Source organism: Salvelinus alpinus, chromosome 34 (genome assembly GCF_045679555.1).
Source record: "Salvelinus alpinus chromosome 34, SLU_Salpinus.1, whole genome shotgun sequence".
In the NCBI taxonomy this organism is placed as follows: domain Eukaryota; kingdom Metazoa; phylum Chordata; class Actinopteri; order Salmoniformes; family Salmonidae; genus Salvelinus; species Salvelinus alpinus.
In genome coordinates, this window is record NC_092119.1 from 26,028,134 (window position 1) to 26,055,945 (window position 27,812).

A 27,812-nucleotide genomic window follows, 5' to 3' on the forward strand; every position below is an offset into this window, starting at 1 on the left:
AGAATAGTTATAAATTATTCTGTATATTAGACTTTCCCGTAAACTTTAAATACTTTCCCATAAACTTAATATTGTTATTACAATACATAAATACGTTACTTAACTGGTACGTTATGAACAGTAATCAGAGGGTGATCATGAATAGCCATTCATTAAAATGTGTCATATTTAAATGTAAACCAGAAGCTTTTTTTATTTTTTATAATAATAATGTTTTGTACTGCTGGAATCTGTGCTGTGTTCTTGATCAATAGACATTTAAAGGTTGGATGTTCGGACTAGCCTTTATAAGGAATTCATGAACATTAATGGTGAGCTGCGACACAAATTCCTCTCTTCACTTTATATCTATTTATACTATCATGTAACATTCCAATCACCTTTACACATTTTTCACCAAAACTAAAAAAAAACATCATCATCAATCATGTCTGTAATAATAGGTCCAGGACAAGCCTATTGTTGTTATGTATAGACCTGTCTTCAAGGAATCCAGATGAGTGTTACTTATTATATGTGGCATGCCCTCTTTCATTCTGTTAGCAATCACATGGGTAAACACATTGAAATCTACATTAAGTAATGTCTCAGGGCGCAGATTGTCTATATAGTGTATATCTTGTCTTTACCAGGTTTAGGTATAAGAGTTAGTTATCAACAAGTGCAGGCTGCTGAGGGGAGGACGGCTCATAATAACTGCTGGAACGGAGTATTATTGCCGGAATGGAGTGAATGGTATGTTTGCTACCATTCCATTAACTCCATTCCGACCATTATTATGAGCCATCCTTCTCTCAGCAGCCTCCACTGGTATCAACCCTTGTTTCATAGTTGGCGTTAGACCGCATTCAAAACAACTGGGAACTCGGAAATCTCTGACTTCAGTGCTTTCAAGACAACTGGGAAAAAGAGAGAAAAAACGAGCTCCGACTAGGGAAAATCGTTTTGAATGGTCATCCAAGTTCAATGCGGAAACTCGGACATCTGTCTGGATCTCCGACTGTCCGACTCGAAGTTAGTGTTAGTTAGTGTGCGTGACCACTGAGCTATAGGTGTGGCCAACTTGCAAAGATACCACGTGACTGAGGACGGTCCACGTACCGGTCCACGTACTTCCTGTATTGAAATTAGGTTGGACGACCAACGTATAACACCGATTCAACACTGCTCTCGGATTACTTTGTCAAATTCTGTAACAGAACCCTTTGTCTGCGGCAGCACTAGTGTAATATTAGCTGTTTGCATTGTCCGCATGTGTATCGAATTAAACGCCTAACAAGCGTTTTCATATTCAAAAATGTGGTCATTACGATCCCGCTTGGCCAGCGTGTCACGCCGGGGGCATTCTTCCCATTCCAACCCCCTTGTGAAAATGTCTTGCTAGCCAGCTAGTAGCTATCTACACCTCAGCTTGTGGTTGTGCGTTGTAATGTTTAGTATTGTATCCATCTCTTCACTACTATGGCTGTACGTTGGTTATGCAGGTAAGAATACGGGCATGTAAGCTTATCATATATTCCGTACAGTTTATTATGTGTATTTATTATCAAATGTATTTATTTACCTGGCATCGTTTGGATTTCTACGACGTTAGCTAGCCTACATTTAGCTTGTACATAAAATACAAAAAAATGTTGACACCACATTGATGATTTCATTAATATATGTGGATTTATTGCACTTCGGCTGACATTATGGTGTCAGTCAGGGGACCAGTGACTCGGAGTCACTAAGTGTGGTCTTGTTGACCAGCAGTGCCCCTGGCCGAAAGAGGCTTCATTGTCCTCCAACAACTGGGTCCCCGTTGGAACTCTACAAAAAGTAGTATTTCCTTCCCCCTTCATTTACTGATTCGAATTTCGAAATGACTGTGCAAGTGAAAGCCATCTGGTGGAGCCCTTGCGTTCACCAGTGTCCAATCATGGCATCAGTGATTACTGAGGAAGGAAAAGTGCACATTTTAAAGCAATTCGAATGGGGCCCTGTGACTTAAATGTAGACCTAGCAATATGAACGCGCGGCGACTTCTTGCTCACAACTACATGGACTTGTCCAATAAGAAAATATAGTTGGCTGTGTTGTACTACTAAACACGACCCATGATTATGAACTGTTCTAAGGGGGGAAAGAACCCCCCCAGGTGCCTCAGATTGAGGTCTAATAGGCCTGTAGATGATCCTTTGTGATAGGGGCTAGCTATAAGGTCACAGTTAGTGATGTAGTTGCAGAAAAATAGGTGGCTTAAGCTGACCGTGGTGCATTTACCCTCCACTGTACCACTGGTCATAGTGTTTACAAATATGACCATTGGCCAGGGTCACACCATCTCACATTCAGTAGGCAGCCAACAGACAAGGCAGCCAACGAAGAAGACACCCGGGACCTATTCAGGCTCAGCATGTTACAAATATTGGCTAAATATGAAATTACACACCATAGCGTGGGTCTCGTTAATGCAAAATGTTGTGTTTTTCAGGCAAAGAAAATGGCAAGATATTTCTGTGTTTTGTAAACGCAAATCTAAAATGTTTCTTATTGTAATTTCTGCTCGGCATCAGACTAATTTTGTGCTTCAGTTGCATTTCTCCACTCGAATGATAATTCACAAAGGAGATGTGTAGCTGCTTTTCTCCGGTAAAATGCAAGATTAACTTAAGCTAAACATTAGAAAATGTAGCTGGCTACATTCTTTATGATAAACATTAGAAATATGATGGCCATGTATCTTTTTTACAAAAAATCTTGCTTTTTCATTGTAGGCTAAGCTCGTTTACTTGTGTGGCTGCTAACCAAATAGCGTTGCGCTTCTGTTGTCATCTGATTAAAAGTAAGTTATTTTCTGCCGAATGTGTTGCACTCATGCAGTGGTCACCGATTGGTCGATCGCCACGGCATTTCTAGTTTATTGCCAAACATTTCTGTAAAAAAATCAAGGATAACGTTATTTTTGCGTTCCTATTTTTATGTATTCCTCTCGCGCTGTTGGTAGGTGCATACGATTCAGCTGGGTAGGCAGATTGTTCCCATTTTGAACCATTTCATGTGTCTGAATGCACAAACACTGCCTTCCTGTAGAACAAATCAAATGCACTATAGGTCTACCGCTGGCCAATCGGATGGTCTCAGAGGATTTCGTATTATTCTGGTCTCAGAGCGTTTCATATTATTCTGCGCGTATATTCGAGACATCATTTAATATGATATGTTGTTTGGTTTGTATTAATTTGTGGATGTCCATCACCCGTTTCGTATGTTATGAATTACACTTCGTATTGTATGTTACGAATTTGCAAAATGTACAATGTGTTACGAATTTGCAAAACATAGTATATGTTACGAATTCTAGCTAGGTAGCTAATGTTAGCTTGCTGGCTAACATTTGCTAGGCTAGGGGTTATGGCTAAATAAATAAAATAATTGGACTATGGTTAGTAGTTAGGTTAAAGGGCTTTAGGGGAAGGGTTAGCTAACATACAAAGGAGTTGAAACGTTGCTAAAATGTTAAAGTTGTCCGTGATGAGATTGGAACTCGCAACTTGTTTTATGTAACCATACCTAACATATCATACTAATTACTATGTTACGTCTAGTTTGAGACGAACCAGCAGATTACCAAGTCTGCAGTAATGTATCAGGCGTAAAATAAAGCTAAAGTAAAGTTGATACTGTGAGATTTCAAAACTTTTAAAACCATGACATGTTTTTACTCATCACTGTCAACACTTATAAGCCATAAAATTAGCATTGTCTTACTTCCAATTGCGCTACAACCCGCACTGCAGTTATAATGAATGAGTAGGAAAGTGTATCAATAGGCTTGCACTGTTATTATTAGCGACTTGAGTCTTATTTTATTATTATATATATATATTTTTTTATATCTAGGAATATTTCACTTTCTCTGTTCACAGGAGTGAGAACATGAATTTGTGCATGAGGCAGAAATAATGCGGTGCGACTTGAGTTAACCTCTCTTGGGCACGTGAGACGGTAGCGTCCCACCTCTTCAACAGCCAGTGAAACTGCTGGGCGCCAAATTCAAATACAGAAATACTCATTATAAAAATTCAGAAAACAAAACATATTTTACATAGGTTTAAAGATGAACTTCTTGTGAATCCAACCACGGTGTCAGACTTTAAACATGCTTTACGGCGAAAGCATACCTTACGATTATTTGAGAACATAGCCCACTAGACAAATCATTACAAACAGTAGCCAGCCAAGTAGAACAGTTACACATGCCAGAAATAGAGATAAAATTAACCCCTTACCTTTGATGATCTTCATATGGTTGCACTCAGCAGACATTCATTTACTCAATAAATGTTCCTTTTGTTCGATAAAGTCTCTTTATATACAAAAACCTCTGTTTTGTTCGCGCGTTTTCTTCAGTAATCCACAGGCTCAAACGCAGTCAAAACAGGAAGAAAAAAATCCTATTTGTATCCGTATAATTCATAGAAACATGTCAAACGATGTTTATATTCAATCCTCAGGTTGTTTTTAGCCTAAATAATCGATAATATTTAAACCGGACAATAACGTTTTAAAAGGTAAACAAGAAAGTCGGTCTCGCGCATGAAAAAGCTCTGACACTTTAGGGTCCACTCATTCAGACTGCTCTTACTTCTTCATTTTTCAGAATACAAGCCTGAAACAATTTCTAAAGACTGTTGACATCTAGTGGAAGGCATAGAAACTGCAATTTGAGTCCTAAGTCAATGGATACTGTAATGGCATTGAATAGAAAACTACAAACCCCCCCCCCCCCAAAAAAAAAAACTTCCTGCATGGCCAAATCAGTTCTGTTATACTCACAGACACTATTTTAACAGTTTTGGAAACTGTGTTTTCTATCCAAATATTAGTGTTTTCTATCCAAATCTACCAGTTATATGCATATCATATCTTCTGGGCCCGAGCAGCAGGCATGCATTTCATCCAGAATTCCGAATGCTGCCCCCTACCCCAGTGAAGTTAAGCTATCAGCTGGAAGACATTGTCCTTTTTGGTCAATGTCAGTTAAAGAAGGGGAGAGTGGAGGGATATTTAGAGGCGAACTCTGAGTCTGCTGCCCTCAGCTGAGACTGACCATCAGATGCAAGCACCATCAGCCCAGTAAAATAAAAAGCTAGTTATTTAAATGTATTCTCACTCAGCTGTGCCTCACAAGTAATGCAACAACAGATCTATTACCGGTGAAATCATAGAGCCAATCTCAAATTTTGAAATTGAATATAAAAAATATAAAGAATGCCAGGGCAATTCATGCAAAGCCAATATATGTCGATAATGTATTGGGCCTATAGCCTACTGCACAAACCACATTGGTACAGTACTGTTTTTAATAGGTTAATGTTCCATAGGCTTACGTTTTTTAAGTAATGTTAAAAAATAATCTTAGCGGTAGATATCGGCTTGCATTTTGACTCAGTGAGCTTGACTTAGAAAAGGTTGGTGACCACTGCACTAATGTATTTTCAGTGAAGGAATACTATAGTTTCATGCGCCTGATCACTCTTGAAGCAAAACGGACTTTCAATATGAAACGCAAGTGAAAGTGTTTAAAATGCAAATATTTTGATGGTTTCTAAATTTCTAAACTCTAAAGCGACCCCTGCATAAGTAGGGGCCCCAGGTTATCGGTTTATTCAGTGGCCAGCCATCCTCCACAGTCCCCATGGTGTGGGTTGCCAGTTGTTGGTTATGAATCATGGCCAAATTTACAGATTGTACATGTCATGGCTGACCATCACTAAATTATTTTTGTCTGTTCTAGGGCTATACACTTCTGTCTGAATATTATGTAATGTTATATTCTCATGAGTTTAAGCCCCTGAACTAATCAATTTTGTGTATAGGCAGGCTTATCTCCCAAATACTCTTCATGGATATGGAAGTTGGCAATGCATGATACAGTTGTGAAAATGGAATCTTTGTCATAGTGGTATTCCAGCAGCACCAGTTGGTCTCAACTTGCTGCCAGATGCCAATTAGAGATCTTCTTTTGTAGTTCAATGGTAGAGATGTCAAATGCTTGACATAGCCCATGTAAATAGAATGTATTTTTAATTGTGTTTAATAGTGATTACAAGTTACAACGTATCTTGTTGACAATAGCAGACTATCAAACTGCTAAAATATGGCCACGACCCCGTTTTACAGTTCACTGAAGACTAGTTTATGACGCGCGTGAACAAACCCTCTGAATTGGTGCTTGGGAGGGGCGACACTGCACGCAGTGCTTAATGCTGTACGACAGTACTGTACCGAGGTGAATCAGCCATTGAAAACGAAATAGCCGGCATAGCTACATAAAGACAAACAATATTAATTTGGATTACACACTACAGCGCGTACGATCATAGTTGGTTAGCTGATGGAAACGGACATCTTTAGAAATGTGCGCAAATGTCTTTGGCGCTTTGAAAAGGTGAGACATTTCATGCGCAGCTGGGAAGGTAGTGAGACATTGCTGGCGTTTGTTACATTGAAACAGGAACCTAGCAACTGGCAGATTGAAAATGCGTTTTGTTTGAGAGATAGTGGCAGCACTGCAAGCCTAAATGATTAGAGTGTCTGCTTACAATGCTTAAATCCCTTTTTAGGTATGTAGAACTATTATGTATGAACAGTAATTCTTTGCTCAGTGGGTTGCTGCGCGTTTGAAGAGGGACTGTTCTAGAACGCTTTTTGTAGAATGGGGTCTCAGACATAGAGCATCACCGTACACTATGTTAATCAATTCTAGACTACAGGTATCAATACATAAATACACTACGTAAACTATAAGTCAAGTTGGTAGCTCTAAGGAGACCTCAATTTTGATATGTTCTTTCGGATCGGGTTCTCTGTCAGGCAATTTTTTATTTGTAAGCTGTTGGCCTCACAGGTAGCCTTGCCCCATTGTGTCCAGAAAAGGGACATTCGCTGGTAGCATCCTGGATTGGAGCCCTCTCCAAAACCAGGATGCCATAACAATGTCTGTCTCCTCCCTACACATCTGGGAGGCTTGACTAGCCATTTTAGTTTTATTTAGGCTCCTTGCTCATATTAAACTGACAACAAAATTAAATGTAGGCAGTTTTATTCAACGTACCAAGCATAAACAATGTTTTTAGTGGTTGTGTAATGTGTAATCATGCACTCCTGTCAATAGGATTTTGTTATGAAAGTCTACTTGTCAATTGAGTGGATTCGGCCCATGGTCGTCACCATTCTTTTAGATAGAAGTACAATAGCAACACAGTATTGTCTGAGATGGTCTTTCTAACTACTGTGTCTGATTATATTAAAGGCCCAAATGCAGCTATTTCTGGGTAACAATTAAGTTCCTCATTGTAATGGATTTCCATTAAAATGGCCAAAAGTAGCTTTTGAGCAAGAATTCTTGATTGAGAAACAGTTTATCTTGGACTGACTTGGAGTGGTCTGGGTGGGGATGGGGAAAAATAAAAACTAGCGGTTATGGCAGAGAGGTTTGGAAACCTCTTTGTTATTGCCCAATGCAGCTAGGTTTATATCAATGTCATATCACAATGTCACATCTCCCTTTCTGGTTAACAATTAAGTATCTTACTGTTAGATTTTTCCATTTTTAAAAGGTACAAAAATTGCCGGTCACCAGAAAAGCCGAGATTCCCACCCATGCAAACAGGCTGATTCGAAGGTCCTATGTAGATAGTTGCTGCTTGAAAAACAATCAGGAAATAACACTGATCAAATAGTTTCACACTTTTACAGTGTTAGTTTCATTACCTATTGTACAATATGACATAAAACACATGAACAACTGAATTTTGACTGCAATTGGCCTTTAATTCAAAAGACAAGTAACCTAGTGGCTAAGTGTCTGATTCTCTCCCATGAGGCCTGTTGTCTTTAATTTTTCTGTTAACCCTCGTTACAGGCTGCTTGTTGTCCTTTCTGACAAATGTGTGTGAATAGGGTAATACTATAGACCCTAGGCCTAAATTGTCTCAACCTTTTCCAATGGCTTTCCTGAGGCAACACTAAAGATAGGTTTACGCTATAGACCAAGGGGGGTGCAAAGTACGGCCCGCTCAAAAAATGTACACCTTTTTCTCCTCAATTTCGTAGTATCCAATTGGTAGTTACAGTCTTGTCCAATCGCTGCAACTCCTGTATGGATCGGGAGAGGCGAAGTTCGAGAGCCGTGCGTCATCCGAAACACGACCCAGCCAAGCCGCACTGCTTCTTTACACAATGCCCACTTAACCCGGAAGCCAGCCACACCAATGTGTCGGAGGAAACGCCGTACACCTGACAACCGTGTCAGCGTGCATTGTGCCCGGCCCACCACAAGAGTCGCTAGAGTGCGATGGGACAAGGAAATCTCTACCTGCCAAACCCTCTCCTAACCCGGGCGATGCTGGGCCAATTGTGCGCCGCCTCATGGGTCTCCCAGTCACATCCCAGCTGTGACACAGTCTGGGATCGAACCTGGGTCTGTAGTGACGCTCGGGAGGCCCCCGCAAATTGATTAAAAAAAAAAATGTTTGCCCACCCCTGCTATAAACTGTCACACCGACAGTATTTTAGGCTTCTAATTTGGGTTTATTATCTGAATGGTATTGCAATGTTACCAATAGTCCGAATTAAAACATTTCTGTCTGAATATAGTTTAAATGGACCCTAGTAACCCCATAATGACTGCTCAATCGGCACTCTTTCTCACTATAATCCCCTTTGGAAAATCCCCAACATACGGTCATAACAGTTACGCGCTGGGTGCATTCATATATTCACTCTGGAGTGCCAGAGTTCAGATTGTCCATTTGTAAATTCAGAGTGTTTTGTTCTCGGATCATTCAGAGCACACACTGGATGCTCTGGCTGAAGAGTAGGGTTGATCCGAGCATTCTGACCTCACAACGGCAGTCAAGCACCCAAGCTAACTTGCTAGCTACTTTCAGACACAAATGAGAACACCTCACTCTGACCATGTTACTCAGACGAGAGTGCTCTAAAATCGGAGTAGATAGACCGAGTGAATTTACAAACTTCATCTTTAAGAATGAGAAGAATGCCCTGTATATTGTGACATCACAGACACATCACTGTGGAACAGCAGCAGTAAATATTTTGAGAGCCTCCCAATCTGCTGTGTCTGGAGCCTGGATGCCGATGGCACAGAATTTAGGCTACTGGTGTGTTCTCTTACCGGAGCCAGCTTGATATTATTAATTCCCTCTGGAGTTTTTGTAAGTAGTGATGTTGACTATTTGATACAATTATGCCAACAGTCATCTTTGAGTGGGGGAATTCATTCTGTGGGGTGCCCTTTTTTTGTTAGGTCAGACGTTCTCTGAAGAATGTAACTCGATTATGGTTATTTCTGACCTGGGGTGTTAAGACAGCTTTGTTGTTATTGTTGCAGTAATTAGACTTAGTTCAGTGATGTTCATTAGACAGTCTTGGAAAGCTGAAATAGTAGCCTGCACTGAGCCTAGATCTATAGCCTACGTTCAGTAATGAGTTGAATGATTGTCATGCTAGTGTTATCATTGAAAGTTGAATTAATGTATTGCCTTTTTTTAGGACATGCCTGCATGGTTCTTGTTGGTTAAGCGGTCACTAACAAATTAGGATTGTACACTTAACTTCCAGTAGCTCATTGTTCATTTGAGGAAATAAGTGGACAAAGGCTGCTTGTTCAAGCTTGTTTTTATTTTGTAAAATAGAAGGGGAAAAAATGACAAAATAGTGAAACATTAAAGTTAGCCTTTTTAGATAAAACTATAATAAAATATTCAAATGTTGTCCACCTAATCAAAGGATCTGAGAATGAATCTGGTACTGAAAGCATAAGCTACAGCTAGCTAGCACTGCAGTGCATAGTTGAACAGCTTTGAACAAGTTAATTTCTTAAAAATGAAGGAGAAGCAATAGAGATATTTAGTTGTATTTTTTTTCACTTAGCTAGCGAATGCAGCTTGCTAGTTTAGCCTACTCAAACACCAGGCTCAAACAGAGAGGGATGCTATGTTAGCTAGCTAGTTATGGCTATCCAACACTGGAACTCTTCCAAGTCAAGGTAAGCTTTTGGTTTTATAAGTTCATGGCCACTGGGGCCCGCCGATATAACTGCGGATGATAAGATGACGCCGAAGAGGATGGCTGACGTTTTACATGCTCCTAACCAACTGTGCTATTTTGTTAGTTTTTTTTGTGTTTAACTTATTTTGTACATAATGTTGCTGCTACCGTCTCTTATGACCGAAAATAACTTCAGGACATCAGAACAGCGATTACTCACCACGAACTGGAAGAAGCTTTTTCCTTTAACGAGATGGATATACTGCTTTCCCGGGAACAGGCCCAAATCCCTGTCATTTGCGTGAAGAAACGACTGAGGAAAAGGGGGCGCAGGTCAGGCTGCCTTCTGAGAATCTGTAGGCGAGCGAGAACTTCCACTGCCATCCGTTCTACTGGCTAACATGCAATTATTGGAAAATAAAATTGGTGACTTACGATTATCCTACCAACGGGACATTGAGAATTGTAATATCTTATGTTCACCAACTCGTGGCTGAACGACGACACGGATAATATAGAGCTGGCGGGATTTTCCATGCACCGGCAGAACAGAGAAGAAGCTACGTCTGGTAAGACGAGGGGTGGGGGTGTGTGTCTATTTGTCAATAACAGCTGGTGCGCGATGTCTAATATTAAAGAAGTCTCAAGGTATTGCTCGCCTGAGGAAGAGTATTTTATGATAAGCTGTAGACCACACCATCTACCAAGAGAGTTCTCATCTATATTATTCGTAGCCGTCTATTTACCACCCCAGACCGATGCTGGCACTAAGACTGCACTCAACAAGTTGTTTAAGGCCATAAGCAAATAAGAAAATGTTCATCCAGAAGTGGTGCTCCTAGTGGCTGGGGACTTTAATGCAGGGAAACTTAAATCAGTTTTCCCCAATTTTTACCAGCATGTCACATGTGCAACCAGGGGGGGGGGAAAAACTCCAGACCACCTTTACTCCACACACAGAGATGCATACAAAGCTCTCCCTCACCCTCCATTTGGCAAATCTGGCCATAATTCTAAACTCCTGATTCCTGCTTACAAGCAAAAACTAAAGCAGGAAGTACCAGTGACTCGCTCAATATGGAAGTGGTCAGATGACGCAGCTGCTACGCTACAGAGAACTGGCAGTGTGGTGCAAGGACATCAACATCTCCCTCAATGTGAGCAAGACAAAGGAGCTGATCGTGGACTACAGGAAAAGGCAGGCCGAACAGGCCCCCATTAACATTTGATGGGGCTGTAGTGGAGCGGGTCGAGAGTTTCAAGTCTCTTGGTGTAAGCATCAACCAACAAATTATCATGGTCAAAACACACCAAGACAGTCGTGAAGAGGGCCTGACAAAACCTATTCCCCCTCAGGAGACTGAAAAGATTTGGCATGGGTCCCCAGATCCTCAAAATGTTCTACAGCTGCACCATCGAGAGCATCCTGACCGGTTGCATCACCGCCTGGTATGGCAACTGCTTGGCATCTGACCGTAAGGCGTCAGAGGGTAGTGCGTACGGCCCAGTACATAACTGGGGCCAAGCTTCCTGCCATCCAGGACCTATATACAGTGGGGAGAACAAGTATTTGATACACTGCCGATTTTGCAGGTTTTCCTACTTACAAAGCATGTAGAGGTCTGTACTTTTTATCATAGGTACACTTCAACTGTGAGAGACGGAATCTAAAACAAAAATCCAGAAAATCACATTGTATGATTTTTAAGTAATTAATTTGCATTTTATTGCATGACATAAGTATTTGATCACCTACCAACCAGTAAGAATTCCGGCTCTCACAGACCTGTTAGTTTTTCTTTAAGAAGCCCTCCTGTTCTCCACTCATTACCTGTATTAACTGCACCTGTTTGAACTCGTTACCTGTATAAAAGACACCTGTCCACACACTCAATCAAACAGACTCCAACCTCTCCACAATGGCCAAGACCAGAGAGCTGTGTAAGGACATCAGGGATAAAATTGTAGACCTGCACAAGGCTGGGATGGGCTACAGGACAATAGGCAAGCAGCTTGGTGAGAAGGCAACAACTGTTGGCGCAATTATTAGAAAATGGAAGAAGTTGAAGATGACGGTCAATCACCCTCGGTCTGGGGCTCCATGCAAGATCTCACCTCGTGGGGCATCAATGATCATGGGGAAGGTGAGGGATCAGCCCAGAACTACACGGCAGGACCTGGTCAATGACCTGAAGAGAGCTGGGACCACAGTCTCAAAGAAAACCATTAGTACCACACTACGCCGTCATGGATTAAAATCCTGCAGCACACGCAAGGTCCCCCTGCTCAAGCCAGCGCATGTCCAGGCCCGTCTGAAGTTTGCCAATGACCATTTGGATGATCCAGAGGAGGAATGGGAGAAGGTCATGTGGTCTGATGAGACAAAAATAGAGCTTTTTGGTCTAAACTCCACTCGCCGTGTTTGGAGGAAGAAGAAGGATGAGTACAACCCCAAGAACACCATCCCAACCGTGAAGCATGGAGGTGGAAACATCATTCTTTGGGGATGCTTTTCTGCAAAGGGGACAGGACGACTGCACCGTATTGAGGGGAGGATGGATGGGGCCATGGATCGCGAGATCTTGGCCAACAACCTCCTTCCCTCAGTAAGAGCATTGAAGATGGGTCGTGGCTGGGTCTTCCAGCATGACAACGACCCGAAACACACAGCCAGGGCAACTAAGAAGCATCTCAAGGTCCTGGAGTGGCCTAGCCAGTCTCCAGACCTGAACCCAATAGAAAATCTTTGGAGGGAGCTGAAAGTCCGTATTGCCCAGCGACAGCCCCGAAACCTGAAGGATCTGGAGAAGGTCTGTATGGAGGAGTGGGCCAAAATTCCTGCTGCAGTGTGTGCAAACCTGGTCAAGAACTACAGGAAACGTATGATCTCTGTAATTGCAAACAAAGGTTTCTGTACCAAATATTAAGTTCTGCTTTTCTGATGTATCAAATACTTATGTCATGCAATAAAATGCAAATTAATTACTTAAAAATCATACAATGTGATTTTCTGTATTTTTGTTTTAGATTCCGTCTCTCACAGTTGAAGTGTACCTATGATAAAAATTACAGACCTCTACATGCTTTGTAAGTAGGAAAACCTGCAAAATCGGCAGTGTATCAAATACTTGTTCTCCCCACTGTAATAGGCAGTGTCAGAGGAAAGCCCATAAAATGTTCAGACTCCAGTCACCCTGGTCATGCTGTTTTCTCTGCTACCGCACTGCAAGCTCCTTAACAGCTTCTGCCTCCAAGCCATAAGACTGCTGAACAATTAATCAAATGGCCACCGGACTATTTAAATTGACATTTACATTGTTACTTTTTATAATTGTTTTATTTTCGTTTATTTGGTAAATGTTTTCTTTTTTTTTTTTCTTTTTTTTTTTTCTAAATTTTATAAATTTTATCCCCTTTTCTCCCCAATTTTTCGTGGTATCCAATCGCTAGTAATTACTATCTTGTCTCATCGCTACAACTCCCGTACGGGCTCGGGAGAGACGAAGGTCGAAAGTCATGCGTCCTCCGAAGCACAACCCAACCTAGCCGCACTGCTTCTTAACACAGCGCGCCTCCAACCCGGAAGCCAGCCGCACCAATGTGTCGGAGGAAACACCGTGCACCCGCCCCCTCGGTTAGCGCGCACTGCGCCCGGCCCGCCACAGGAGTCGCTGGAGCGCGATGAGACAAGGATATCCCTACCGGCCAAACCCTCCCTAACCCGGACGACGCTAAGCCAATTGTGCGTCGCCCCACGGACCTCCCGGTCGCGGCCGGCTGCGACAGAGCCTGGGCGCGAACCCAGACTCTGGTGGCGCAGCATAGCACTGCGATGCAGTGCTCTAGACCACTGCGCCACCCGGGAGGCCGGTAAATGTTTTCTTAACCAACAGTGCAGTTCAAGAAGAGTTAAGGGCTTGTATGTAAGCATTTCACGGTAAGGTCTACACTTGTTGTATTCGGTTTGATTTGAAACTGCTTGCTGACTGTACACTACTACATGATTGTAGTGTGTTTACTAATGCGTTAGTTCTGGTAGCTGTGTTGACGTTAGCTAATATGGTGACAACGGTGTAGCAGTTATGATATGAAGGTTTGGCCTGGTCACAGACAGCTGATGTGTTGTGCACTGAACTCCACAAGTGAAGGAAAAAGGTGAGAGGAGGCTTGCATGTAGATGCGATAAGGAATTATACAACGATCAAAGGGATCATGCTGTTTGTATGTGGCTGCTATGAAAGTGAACTGTGTTTGTGTGTGATCAGGGATGTCTTCGTTCCGCTGATTCTGTTGAAAAACGTTTCTTAAATGGAAACAAACAAAACGAGGATAAACATACCTGAATTTGTCCAATAGAAACTCTTGTTTGCAACTGTTGGACTAATGATTACACCCTAGATCAGCTAGATGCAGGCAAGAGTTTGCAAAGCGGTATTGAATGTGTCAATGTCTGTCACATTTCTCTCAACATATGTACCTATGTTGTAAACTTTCAATCATAGTCTAGGCTGTAGCAACCTCATGATGGGTGTAGGGACAATTCTAGTATCATGTAGTAGCCTAAACCTAGCTATTGTCCTCACTCATCTTAAAATGCACCGACCGCCACTGCCTTAGGTCAACATTACATAATGGGAACAAGGACACCTGGCCTAACATATGGAATTGGACAAGCCTCATACTGGAGCTTTGTTTTTTTTCTTAATGTTTTCCTATTTTAAGGATGAACAGTTAAAATATATATATATTATACACACACAGTACCAGTCAAAAGTTTGGACACCTACTCATTCAAGGGTTTTTCTTTATTTTTGCTATTTTCCACCTTGTAGTATAATAGTAAAGACATCAACACCTATGAAATAGTACATGGAATCATGTAGTAACCAAAAAAGTAAAATATATTTGAGATTCTTCAAAGTAGCCACCCTTTGCCTTGATGACAGCTTTGCACAATCTTGGCATTCTCTCAACCAGTTTCATGAGGTGGTCACCTGGAATGCATTTCAATTAACCTCTCTGGGATATGTGGGACGGTAGCGTCCCACCTGGCCAACATCCAGTGAAAATGCAGAGCGCCAAATTCAAATAAATTACTATTAAAAATTAAACTCACGAAATCACACATTCAATATACCAAATTAAAGCTACACTTGTTGTGAATCCAGCCAACGTGTCAGATTTAAAAAATGCTTTACGGCGAAAGCAAATAATGCTATCTGAGGATAGCACCCCAGCTAACAATCACAGACCATCATATTTCAACCCTCCCGGCGTGACACAAAACGCAGAAATAAAGATATAATTCATGCCTTACCTTTGACGAGCTTCTTCTGTTGGCACTCCAATATGTCCCATAAACATCACAAATGGTCCTTTTGTTCGATTAATTCCGTCGATAAATATCCAAAATGTCCATTTATTTGGCGCGTTCGATCCAGAGAAACACCGGTTCCAACTTGCACAACGTGACTACAAAATATCTCAAAAGTTACCTGTAAGCTTTGTCCAAACATTTCAAACTACTTTTGAAATACAACTTTAGGTATTTTTTTACGTAAAATAATCGATAAAATTGAAGATGGGATGATCTGTGTTCAATACCGGAGGAAAACAATATGTAGCATGCTTTCTGGTCACGCGCCTCTAACAAACCGTACACTTCACTGGAGCCACATTCTGAACATGGCTACTTCATTTCTCAAAGGAAAAAGCTCAACCAATTTCTAAAGACGGTTGACATCCAGTGGAAGCGATAGGAACTGCAGGAAGGTCCCTTAGAAATCTGGATTCCCAATGAAAACCCATTGAAAAGAGTGACCTCAAAAAAATCTGAATGGTTTGTTCTCGGTGTTTTGCCTGCCAAATAAGTTCTGTTATAGTCACATACATGATTCAAACAGTTTTAGAAACTTCAGAGTGTTTTCTATCCAATACTAATAATAATATGCATATGTTAGCATCTGGGACTGAGTAGGAGGCAGTTTACTCTGGGCACGCTTTTCATCCAAACGTGAAAATGCTGCCCCCTATCCTAGAGAAGTTAACAGGTGTGCCTTGTTAAAAGGTAATTTGTGTAATTTCTTTCCTTAATGTGTTTGAGCCAATCAGACTGTAGATCAATGTGTTTCAGCTTTGAACTTTTGTTAATGTATTTGCGCTTACCCTTATTTTCAGCCTGTTTGGGAAGCCCTTTGATGGTGGGAAGAGAATGGACCATGGCAGCCAGCAGCAGCACCCAGCCATGAATAGGCTCTATGAGGTCCAGCGGGAGGTTCAGTCTTTGGGCCCTCAAGTGTGCACCTTCAGCGGGCTAAAGAACGAGCGGGAGTACCGGCGCCTGGAGCGCGAGCTGACCCAGTTGCTCCTGGAAGTGGACCAGGTGGACACGGAGGGCAGGGCAGACCTACAGGGGGCACGCAAGAGAGCAGCCCAGGAAGTAGAGGGGCTGTTGCGCTACCTGGAGGAGAACGCCACCCACCCGTCTCGCCTGGCCATCGAGGAGCTGAGCCGGGAGGCCCAGAGGCTGGTGGAGCAGGGGGTGGTGGAGCCTCAGCAGGCTGGGGGCACAGCAGAGATCAGTGATGAGCTGGTGGATGCTGTGCAGGAGCTGATACTGAGGCTCACCCAGGTGAAGACAGGAGGGAGGGTGCCCCTCCGCAAGGCTCGCTACCGGGCCCTGACACGACTGTGTGCCGTGCAGGATGTGATCGAGGGTCGCACGCGCCAGCAGACCCTTCCCCTGTCAGAAGACACGCACGTGGCCGTGCAGAGGATCAACCAGGTGATGGTGCAGGTGAGTGTTGCGCGCAGCCAGCTGGTGGCACTGCTGATGGGGCTGAGTGGGAGGGATAGCTGTGCCCACCTCTCCCGCGTGCTCACTGAGCTCCTAGTGGAGCTGGATGCCCTGGACGTGTCGGGGAACGCAGCGGTCAGAAACTACCGCAAACAGGTGGTGGAGGAGATCAACAGCCTGCTCAAACACCTGGACCTGGAGGGAGAGGGAGACGATACGCGCAGGTACTCAGCTTTACTAGAATTACAAACGCTCTGGAGTAATAATACAGAAGGGAAATACAGTATGCGTGTGTGTACATGCTTTCAGATACAACTTGGCTCAAAAATGTGATTGTGTTGTATATATCTTTCCTCAGGTATGACTTGGGGCAGAATGACTCTATCCGTCAGATTGAGGCGGTGCGTGGTCGGGTGGGCCAGCTGCAGGGGGAGGTCCTGCGACACTGTGGGGTGGGCGACCTCTTCAGGCCGAAGCCTGAGCTCCAGAGTCTCCTCACACATCTGGACCAGGTAGACACAGCCCGTAACCCCTGTATCCGTGAAGCCCGGCGGCGTGCCGTGCTGGAGGTCCAGGCTGTCATCACCTTCCTGGACCTCCGTGAGGCCCTGATCTGCCGCCAGCCCAGCCCCAACGAGCCCTCACAACACAGGGCTGTGTGGATAGTCCTGGGCAGCCTGTCAGACCTCCAGGCCCAGGTACTCTGCTTCAATGGCAAGCATGCCGACAAGAGCTACATGCTGCTGGAGGAGCTTCTGACCAAACAACTGCTGGCACTGGACGCGGTCGACCCACAGGGCGACGAGATGACCAAGGTGGCCCGCAAGCAAGCAGTCAAGTTTGCCCAGAACATCCTCAGCTTTCTGGACATGAAGACAGATGAGTGGGAATACTGATCCACTGGAAAAGACTGGACATAGCTGTAGGATGCCCTATGGAATTGTATATAAACTGGTGCATCATCGCTCTAAGAGAGTTGGGGTGTGTAAATATTGTCTAAATCCCAGAATGCACGTCAGCAGCGCTTTTGTCTCTTTGTCATTGTTGCTGGTCTGTAGGGGGGGGTGGACAACCCAATAACATTTTTGTGAAATAGAATTTGGAGAATAGTGTTCCGACATACAATGTGCTTTTTAAAGTTTACAGAGCATCTTTTTTAAATCTACTGTATGTGTGTGCGTTTTCATCAGTGTTGTTGGGTTGTGGTTGCAAAGCCTGCGGCCAAAAGCACTGAAGCCTGTTATAGTGGTGGTCAGAGTAGTTAAGATAGTCACTTCGTCTGTTTTTCAAAAGCAGGAGTGGGACTAGAGTAATTACATCTTGATGGTGTCCATGTTTAGCTTGATTACTTTGGAGGTCAGTTGTAAATTTACTCAGATGTACATGTCTCAAAATACTTCTTTACTGAGATGAACCGAGTTTACATCAGTACTGTGAGACAAGATCTTCCTCTGTTCATGTTGCTTCTCCACTTCCATTTGCTCTGTCTCTCTTCCTCAATCAACACTTCTGGGGCAAACTACCCTAACCCTGGACATACACAGCTGTTGCTGGCAACCATTCAGATGACAAATGAAAAGGAGAGCTTCTTTACGGCTTTAACCACTGTCCTACAATAATGAGGAGAAGGAGGATGTAGAGTTAAAGGGCCTGTGAGAACATTTGTCAATAGGAGGGTATGTTATTAAAGGCCTCCTTGTATAGAATGAACATTTGTGGACACGATAATTGCCCTGTTTGTCTGTAATTTGTAGCTAAATGTTGATTGTGTGTTTGCGAGGCTAGTGAAGGGGAAAAACAGTGTGGAGGTGGTTTAGGTTTCATTTTTGTCTGTGGCTTTCTATTGTCAGAGGAATGTGTCTGAGAGCCCCGTAGAGGGTCACTGATTTGGTGTGGCGTGTATTATTATAGCTGGTGACAAGTGTTCACAGTGGACAGAGCAGTCTAAAACCTCTGCAGAGTTGCAGCAGAGTTAGGAAGCTATTAGTTAAAAAGCCCAAATCTCTGTGCCTTTCTTTTCATCATATTTTTCACCATCCCGAGGACTTACGCTCTGAGATGTGCACTTTTTACTGATTCTCAGCGCTGCAACTGACAGCTCTTCGTAAACTGACCATGGCATGTCTGTCAGATAGCCCTATGCACTAACAAAGCTTGAACAGATGGCTCCCACAGAACTCACACACTCTCAAAATGACAGAGGTTATTCAAACCTTCTCTGCTGCTATAGAAAAACATATGGCACACAAACAGTGAAATCCAGCTTCACACTCATGGGTCGTCTGAAGTGAGATGATTCGATTACACTGTGTTCAGTGCGGCCCACATGCAATGGAGGGGTGTTCACACAGCAAACTTAATGCTCTGTCAAACTAACCAATACAAAATAAGGTTCCATTCTGTCAATTTTTGTTGATTTGAAGTAACATTCTTTGCCAATAACCATAGACAATCTCATTCCTTCCTAGGCATATACAGTGCATTCGGAAAGTATTCAGACCCCTTGACTTTTTCAGCCTTATTCTAAAAAGGATTCAATTGTTTTTTTTCATCGTCAATCTACACACAATACCCCATAATGACAAAGCAAAAACAGGTTTTTAGACGTTTTTGCAAATGTATATAAAAGTATTCAGACCCTTTACTCAGTACTTTGTTGAAGTACTTTTGGCAGCCATTACAGCCTCGATTATTCTTCGGTATGATGCTACAAGCTTGGCACACCTGTATTTGGGGAGTTTCTCCCATTCTCTGCAGATCCTCTCAAGCTCTGTCAGTTTGGATGGAGAGCGTTGCTGCACAGATATTTTCACGTCTCCAGAGATGTTCGATTGGGTTCAAATCCGGGCTCTGGCTGGGTCACTCAAGGACATTGAGGCGTGTCCTTAAGTCACTCCTGCATTGTCTTCACTGTGTGCTTGGGGTCATTGTTCTGTTGGAAGGTGAACCTTTGCCCCAGTCGAAGGTCCTGAGGAGGTTTTCATCAAGGGTCTCTCTCTACTTTTCTCCGTTCATCTTTCCCTCGATCCTGACTAGTTCCAGTCCCTGCCGCTGAAAAACATCCCCACAGCATGATGCTGCCACCATCATGCTTCACTGTAGGGATGGTGCCAGGTTTCCTCCAGACGTGACACTTGGCTTTCAGGCCAAAGAGTTCCATCTTGGTTTCATCAGACCAGAGATTCTTGTTTCTCATGGTCAGAGAGTCCTTTAGGTGCCTTTTGGCAAACTCCAAGTGGGCTGTCGTGTGCCTTTTACTGAGTGGCTTCCGTCTGGCCACTCCACCATAAAGGCTTAATTATTTCTGGAGTGCTGCAGAGATGGTTGTCCTTCTAGAGGGTTCTCCCATCTCCACAGAAGAACTATGGAGCTCTGTCAGAGTGACCATCGGGTTCTTGGTCACCTCCCTGACCAAGGCCCTTCTTCCACGATTGCTCAGTTTGGCCGGGCGGCCAGCTCTAGGAAGAGTCTTGGTGGTTCCAAACGTCTTCCATTTAAGAATTATGGGGACCTTCAATGCTGCAGAAATGTTTTGGTACACCTCACCAGATCTGTGCCTCGACACAATCCTGTCTCGGAACTCTACGGACAATTCCTTCGATCTCATGGCTTGGTTTTTGCTCTGACTTGCACTGTCAACTGTGGGACCTTTTATATAGACAGGTGTGTGTGTGCCTTTCCAAATAATGTCCAATCAATTGAATTTACCACAGGTGGTCTCCAAGTTGTAGAAACATCTCAAGGATGATCAATGGAAACGGGATGCACCTGAGCTCAATTTCGAGTCTCATAGCAAAGGGTCTAAATACTTAAGTAAATAAGGTATTTCTGTTTTTTTATTTTTTATATATTTGAAAAAATGTCTTAACCTATTCACTTTTTCATTATGGGGTGTTGTGTGTAGATTGAGGAAAAATATAATTATAACATTTTAGAATAAGGCTAACAACAAAATGTGGAGAAGGGGTCTGAATACTTTCCGAATGCACTGTACATCGTGGTGAAATTACTAAGATATCTATAGTATCTTCAGTACATTATTGTTTGTTGCTCTATCAGTGCGGTCTGTTGTGTTGGATGGGAACCCCTGTGTGAAGGGGTCATTTGTCAGCCAAACCCCTGTTAAGAGTAGAAGGCCAGATCATAGGCCAACACTATCTGTTCTAATTCTAGTCCTCTTTCTCTGTGTAGTGGACATGAGTCAGTCATGGTTGCTCATGGTAACGTGATGAGGTAGCCTTGCCTGCAACTTCATTATCAGTGTCAGCCGTCGGGCCCAACCTTGCAAAAATAGAACAGCGCTCTTATCTGAAAGTAGTGCGAGGTGTTCTATCTGAACTATATATGCATCAGTTACATCCATGTGAACATGACTTCGGTGTTGGTTGAGCAAACAACAAATTACGTAACATTTTAGGGGTAGAATGTACAATTTTGTCAAAGAACATTGTTTTATTTATTAAGTACCAAAGCTGATTACATTTTTTTTTTTGTATTATTTTTATATAGCACATATTTTGGGTTACTCACTCTGTGTGGAACATTTTGGTTTGCCTACTTTGCAAATGGCAGGAATGTGTCTAAGGTACAGTATTAAATGTTTTAATTTGACAATCTGTTTCTCCAGTCTCCTTTGACTAAGTTGATTGTGACAGACTTTGCTGTGTTTTTCATACAAGATGCACGTGTACAAAAGCACACTGAGGTTGAAATGATGTGTGAATGCTTTAATAATAGGTTTGTTAGACTTTTTATTACCCTCTTTATTTTGGAGGGGGATGTCCTGAGTCTATTTGTGTAAAGACCTTTTTTTCCTTCATTTTATTTCTGGATCATGCCGTTCCCATGACAGCACTATCATATGAGTAGACGGGTATAAAAAAAAAACTCCATAACTGGAATCTGTTAACCTTCAAGAAGAAATATCATAATCAATAACTATATTAATAAATAACTAATTCATTATATATTAATCTAACTAAATCAAATTGTATTTGTCACATACGCTGAATACAACAGGTGAAAAGCTTACAAGCCCTTAACCAACAATGCAGTTTTAAGAAAATACCCCCCAAAAATTAAGAGGTAAGAATAACAAATAATTAAAGAGCAGCAGTAAAATAACAATAGCGGGGCTATAGAGAGAGAGAGGCGAAGTCGAGAGCCGTGCATCCTCCGAAACCCAGCCAAGCCGCACTGTTCTTGTCCCATCGCACTGCTTCTGACACAATGCCTGCTTAACCCAGAAGCCAGCCGCACCAATGTGTCGGAGGAAACACCGTACACCTGGCGACCGTGTCAGCGTGCGTTGCGACCGGCCCATCACAGGAGTCGCTAGAGAGCGATGGGACAAGAACATCCCTGGCTAAACCCTCCTCTAACCCGGACGACGCTAGGCCAATTGAGGGCTGCCCGGTCGCGGCCAGCTGTGACAGAGCCTGGACTCTAACCAGGATCTCTAGTGGCACAGCTAGCACTGCGATGCAGTTCCTTAGACCACCATGCCACTCTGGAGACGTCGAGGTAATTAAGGTAATATGTATTCAACCCCTTTGTTATGTCAAGCCTAAATAAGTTCAAGAGTAAAAATGTGATTATCAAATCAAATGTTATTTGTCACATGCCGAAGACAACGGGTAGATCTTACAGTGAAATGCTTACTTTCAAGCCCTTAACCAACAATTCAGTTTTAAGAAAATACCTAAAACAATTAAGAGATAAGAATAATTAAAGGCCAGCAGTAAATAACAATAGCGGGGCTATATACAGGGGGTACCGGTACAGAGTCAATGTTTGGGGGCACCGGTATTGAGGTAATATGTACATCTAGGTAGAGTTATTAAAGTGACTATGCATAGATAATAACAGAGTAGCAGCAGGGGGGGGGGGGGGTGCAAATAGTCTCGGTAGCCATTTGACTGTTAGCTGTTAGCTGTTCAGGAGTCTTATGGCTTGGTAGTAGAAGCTGTTTAGGAGCCTCTTGGACCTAGACTTGGTGCGCCGGTACCGCTTGCCGTGCGGTAGCAGAGAGAACAGTCTATGACTAAGGTGGTTGGAGTCTTTGACAATTTTTAGGGCCTTCCTCTGACACCGCCTGGAATAGAGGTCCTGGATGTCAGGAAGCTTGGCCCCGGTGAAGTACTGGGCCGTACACGCTACCCTCTGTAGTGCCTTGCGGTTGGAGGCCGAGCAACTGCCATACCAGGCAGTGATGGACCTGTGAAGGACCTCGGCGTTACTCTGGACCCTGATCTCTCTTTTGACGAACATATCAAGACTGTTTCAAGGACAGCTTTTTTCTATCTACGTAACATTGCAAAAATCTGAAACTTTCTGTCCAAAAATTATGCAGAAAAATGTATCCATGCTTTTGTTACTTCTAGGTTAGATTACTGCAATGCTCTAATTTCCGGCTACCCGTACAAAGCACTAAATAAACTTCAGTTAGTGCTAAATACAGCTGCTAGAATCCTGACTAGAACCCAAAAAATGTATCATATTACTCCAGTGCTAGCCTCCCTACGCTGGCTTCCTGTTAAGGCAAGGGCTGATTTCAAGGTTTCACTGCTAACCTACAAAGCATTACATGGGCTTGCTCCTAGCTATCTTTCCGAGTTGGTCCTGCCGTACATACCTACACGTATGCTACGGTCACAAGACGCAGGCCTCCTAATTGTCCCTAGAATTTCTAAGCAAACAGCTGGAGGCAGGGCATTCTCCTACAGAGCTCCATTTTTATGGAATGGTCTGCCTACCAATGTGAGAGACGCAGACTCGGTCTCAACCTTTAAGTCTTTACTGAAGACTCATCTCTTCAGTAGGTCATATGATTGAGTGTGATCTGGCCCAGGAGTGTGAAGGTGAACGGAAAGGTTCTGGAGCAACGAACCGCCCTTGCTGTCTCTGCCTGGCCGGTTCCCCTCTCTCCACTGGGATTCTCTGCCTCTAACCCTATTACAGGGGCTGAGTCACTGGCTTACTGGTGCTCTTCCATGCCGTCCCTAGGAGGGGTGCGTCACTTGAGTGGGTTGAGTCACTGACGTGATCTTCCTGTCTGGGTTGGCGCCCCCCCTTGGGTTGTGCCGTGGCGGAGATCTTTGTGGGCTATACTCGTCCTTGTCTCAGGATGGTAAGTTGGTGGTTAAAGATATCCCTCTAGTGGTGTGGGGCTGTGCTTTGGCAAAGTGGGTGGTGTTATATCCTGCCTGTTTGGCCCTGTCCGGGGGTATCATCGGATGTGGCCACAGTGTCTCCTGACCCCTCCTGTCTCAGCCTCCAGTAGTTATGCTGCAGTAGTTTGTGTCGGGGAGCTAGGGTCAGTCTGTTATATCTGGAATATTTCTCCTGTCTTATCCTGTGTGAATTTAAGTATGCTCTCTCTAATTCTCTCTCTCTTTCTCTCTCTCGGAGGACCTGAGCCCTAGGACCATGCCTCAGGACTAACTGGCATGATGACTCCTTGCTGTCCCCAGTCCACATGGCCGTGTTGCTGCTCCAGTTTCAACTGTTCTGCTTGCGGCTATGGAACCCTCACCTGTTCACCGGACGTGCTACCTGTCCCAGACCTGCTGTTTTCAACTCTCTAGAGACAGCAGGAGCGGTAGAGATACTTTTAATGATCGCTATGAAAAGCCAACTGACATTTACTCCTGAGGTGCTGACTTGTTGCAACCTCGACAACTACTGTGATTATTATTATTTGACCATGCTGGTCATTTATGAACATTTGAACATCTTGGCCATGTTCTGTTATAATCTCCACCCGGCACAGCCAGAAGAGGACTAGCCACCCCTCATAGCCTGGTTCCTCTCTAGGTTTCTTCCTAGGTTTTGGCCTTTCTAGGGAGTTTTTCCTAGCCACCGTGCTTCTACACCTGCATTGCTTGCTGTTTGGGGTTTTAGGCTGGGTTTCTGTACAGCACTTTGCGATATCAGCTGATGTAAGAAGGGCTATATAAATAGATTTGATTTGATGCAACCCGTCAGGATGCTCTCGATGGTGCAGCTGTAAAACCTTTTGAGGATCTGAGGACCCTTTTCAAATCTTTTCAGTCTCCTGAGGGGGGATTGGTTTTGCCGTGCCCTCTTCACGACTGTCTTGGTGTGCTTGGACCATGTTAGTTTGTTGGTGATGTGGAACCCCAGTCCGAGAGACCTCCCAGCCCAACACTTCATCAAGACGTCAGGGTCCTTGACCCCAACACACACACACACTGGCTGTTGGATTTCAGAAAAGCCCCCAGAGGTCTATATTAAAAGTCCATAAAATAGAGGCTTTTCAGAGCATTGACTCAGAAAGCAGAACTCTGAGAGGAACAGACAGACTGGCCACGGAACACTTCCAAACGTAAACCCCTGCACCCTGTCCATCTGTCCCAGAGCACTGACTGCCAGAACAGCTGATCAAGTCATGACCCTTCACATGACAGGGTCTCTCTCAGCATGAGCTCACGCTCCATTACCTGCAGTACAGTATCAGTACAGTGTAGACTATTTGTTCTGCAAGGCAAGCATGTTTAGAGTTCCTGCCAGCTTCAACACTGGGTTATTTCATAGGTAGTGTGCCAAGTGTTTTATATCTTTCCACTGTAATTACAGTGAGCTGTGGCCATAAGGCACAACTGTTCCTACGTATGACCACTAGAGAGCGCTAGATAACAGGCCCCGCAGACACACCCTGTCAACGTCCAGAGAGCGAGAGCGAGAGAGAGATTGTTTGTTTGTTTGTTTGTTTGTTTGTGTGTGCTGTTAATCAGGGCGAGGCCCTCTCACACATATCAATTGCACCCTGCGGTGCCTCACAGCACGGATCACTGCTGCTACACGTGAACACTGTGTAACCTATTAATGACAATGTTTATATAAGATGTTTACATGCACCTTTTGATATCTACTCATGAGTATGTCCAATGGTTGTGGAGGGTATATGCAGGTATACGCCGTATATCCACACATTTGTCAGTGGACATTGCATATACTCACTTCTTAATCCCCACTGATACGTATCAAAGTAGTGTAGTGGAGGTATACGCCGTATCAATTAATATGACTGATTGAACAGATCGTAATGTTTAGCTTAAAATGTTAATAATCTTAAATTCTTTAACAATTTAGCCGCAGCAATATACACATGGCAGTAAACCTACGCGTGAATGTTCCAAAATGCAATTTGCTGGAAAATATGGAAATATCCGTAAGAAATAGGGGGGGTTTAAAAATGCAATAACTACCATGGGTTGCTAATATGATTAGGATAATGCCGTTGCTGCTAGACAATGAAATAAAGTTGAAAGAAAACCATTAGAAGAGAGAGGAGAACATAATGAGTCTTTATATAGCAAAAACTTGCCCCCACGTTTCTATGGTGGGATTTTGGCTATAGGCTACTTTGAAGCAAGGTAAGATGTGCCTCATAATATGAAGTAAAACATCCAGGTTTCAAACATTTAAATCTAGTGATGCTAATGTTAGGCCTAACCATCTTTTTGTAGAATGGAAGAGTGTTTTGTAGAGTGTTCGGAGGATATAACGGCATTGTGGTGTTAGGCCCGAGAGGAAGTCTAATTTGAATTTTGAAACAATGTTGCAAATGTCGGAGAGATGGACAGTAAGGTTTTATACAAATCTCCGCTAGGCATTTTAATGTCATAGATTTAGCCAGTGTTAACTTGTGGAATAGACACCGGCTGGAATGCAATTTTAACCAGTCAACATTCAGGATTAGACCCACCCGTTGTATAATAAATGTTAACTAGCTACCAAGTAGCCAATGCCTACTTATCAGAATGCTATCATGATTATTTGCGTCAATCCAGTGGCCATTTATTTTGCAAACAACATCCCATGTGCTACAGAAACACTGCTAATCAAACAATAGTGCTAGGTGCCTGTAAACCTGCGTTAAAGGGTCACTACTTTAAAAAGTCTGAATTCCTTAGATTTTTCCAAGATCTCAAAAGTCGTCTCCTGATGTGATTTAAGCATTGCTAGCTGCTTAGTCTAATCAATCCCCGTCTCCCTCCCTTTGCTCCTCCCTCCAACCCCTTCCCAGGGTCAGTACTCTCCTAGTGGTGGGCTCTTTGTAGGAAGGCCAGGTTACATAACATTCTTCCCTTCTGCACCATTACTCATGCTTACATAGAGACCCTGCTGGATGACATAACCATCCACACATAAACACATTGTCCTTCCCCCTTCATCACTGTTCGTCTCAGCTCTTCTTCTCTCCATCTTTTTGTATTAAACTTGGATGGGTAGTGTGTGGGTGCTCTGTTGGTTTGCTCTCTGTGTTTCTAAACAAATTGAGAAAGGCGCTTGGCTAGCTATATAGATACAATGTATTATGATTCTGTATAGGCAGACAGCCGGGGAGGTCCCTGGGTAACGAGGTTCCATGATCATCCAGTGAATTCCCTTCATTGGCCCGGGTCCGCGCCGCATCTGTCTGTAAGTAAGTAATGGTGAGTTGAGTTTGCTCCGAACCTCGCCAAATAAACACGTAACTCAACAGCTGTGAACAACAGCTGTGAAATTCATTCACCCCCCACATGGTCCCTGTGAGAAATTCTTTGGGTTTACAGAGATGATTACACCACCCACGGTGAGGTCACAGCGAACAGACTGGAGGAGAGTGGGGAAGCTGGAGGGAGGAGATTCTGCTCTGATTTAAAATGAAATGTACATAACCCATCCAGCAGCAGGGCAGCCAGACACTATCTAGAACAACTGGGACTGCTGATGTCTGTTGTAACCCGGTTCACTGATCGGAGTAATCTCCGGACAGAACTGCTAGTCCCTGAAATGATGGGAGTGCAGCAGTTGGCTGCTTGCCACAGCAATGGGAATGACTCACTCCTCCATGGAAGCTGGCCCTTGTTTGCACTGTGGATGTGGTTCTGTTCTTCCACTCCCACAAATGTACTTCTGCCCATCCCTCGATCACCCCCACTTCAAG

General features: G+C 43.4%; 1 protein-coding gene across 2 annotated transcripts; it reads left to right on the plus strand.

Annotated features, from left to right (window-relative positions):
* The first annotated feature begins 822 nt into the window (after positions 1 to 822).
* LOC139563724 (BAG family molecular chaperone regulator 5-like) lies at positions 823 to 21,472 on the plus strand. 2 transcript variants are annotated; one of them, XM_071382592.1, is made up of 3 exons: positions 823 to 1,484; positions 16,240 to 17,082; positions 17,217 to 21,472. In XM_071382592.1, exons 1-3 carry the CDS (start codon positions 1,462 to 1,464, stop codon positions 17,752 to 17,754), a joined length of 1,404 nt encoding a protein of 467 aa, XP_071238693.1. In that variant the 5' UTR covers positions 823 to 1,461; the 3' UTR covers positions 17,755 to 21,472. The 2 variants fall into 2 exon arrangements, with proteins under 2 accessions (XP_071238693.1, XP_071238692.1); XM_071382591.1 differs by lacking the exon at positions 823 to 1,484 and adding an exon at positions 6,234 to 6,436.
* Positions 21,473 to 27,812: the final 6,340 nt, after the last annotated feature.